At 54.1% G+C, this 924-nt stretch overlaps 1 protein-coding gene across 1 annotated transcript; it reads right to left on the minus strand.

Moving 5' to 3' along the window:
- Positions 1-347: 347 nt before the first annotated feature.
- Positions 348-795, minus strand: LOC107125014 (myosin-7-like; the record flags this gene model as incomplete). The annotated part of the gene is made up of 1 exon (XM_015428492.1): positions 348-795. A coding segment is annotated over exon 1 (448 nt), but the record flags the coding sequence as incomplete, so codon positions are not given.
- Between the last annotated feature and the right edge of the window lie 129 nt (positions 796-924).

Here is a 924-nt window from a genome sequence, read left to right on the forward strand (position 1 = left end):
CACCTTTAAGACCAGGTTTTATTCAGCCAGCCTAAGCAACCATTCTGATTACAAGCTGGCAGGTGGGGGTGATGACTTCTAGAGTCAAGAAAGGTAACACTTAGGCAGAAAAACTGTCTTAAAGGAGACCAGTTTCTTGACACAGAGTCAGAAGGGATCCTAGGGGTCACCTACTCCAACCTCCTTGCTCAGTGCAGGAATTAGTCAACTACAGCACCCCACTCTGCTTAAAAATGAGCACACGCCTTTTAAAAAACATTTTAAAATGATTGAAAAAAGCCTTTACAGGAGAAAATCTTGTGGGGCTGTGCCTTTAAGAAAGGGGGCAGAGCCCCCCAAAGCCCCACCATAGCTATGGGCTTGCTTGAATGAGAGGCCTTCTAAAATCTGCAATGCAGCCTTGGAATGGAGGCAGACTTGGTGCATGCACTGCTGAGGAACCACAAGCAGTGCCACATAAAGACACCAGTACAGAGCCAAGACTGGGGTAAGAAAAGGAGAACGAGGGCCCCCAGGCCACCGCACCTGGTAGGTGAGCTCCTTGATGCGCCGCTCGCACTTGCGCATCCCCTTGACGTTCTCCGCGTTGCGCTTCTGCTCCAGCTCCAGCTCGTTCTCGAGCTCCCGCACCCGGGCCTCCAGCTTCTGGAGCTGCTTCTTGCCGCCCTTGAGGGCCAGCTGCTCGGCCTCGTCCAGCCGCATCTGCAGGTCCTTGATGGTCTGCTCCATGTTCTTCTTCATCCGCTCCAGGTGGGCGCTGGTGTCCTGCTCCTTCTTCAGCTCCTCCGCCATCATGGCCGCCTGGCAACACAGAAACACAGGGCCAGGTTCACTTGGGGAGGAATCTCTCAGTCTGACGGCCTCCCGAATGTCAGGAGGAGGAGGAGATTGGAGTCTGCCCGAAGGATAGAGGCCTTCACTACC

This window comes from Gekko japonicus, unplaced genomic scaffold (assembly GCF_001447785.1).
Source record: "Gekko japonicus isolate JY-2015 unplaced genomic scaffold, Gekko_japonicus_V1.1 scaffold41987, whole genome shotgun sequence".
NCBI lineage: Eukaryota > Metazoa > Chordata > Lepidosauria > Squamata > Gekkonidae > Gekko > Gekko japonicus.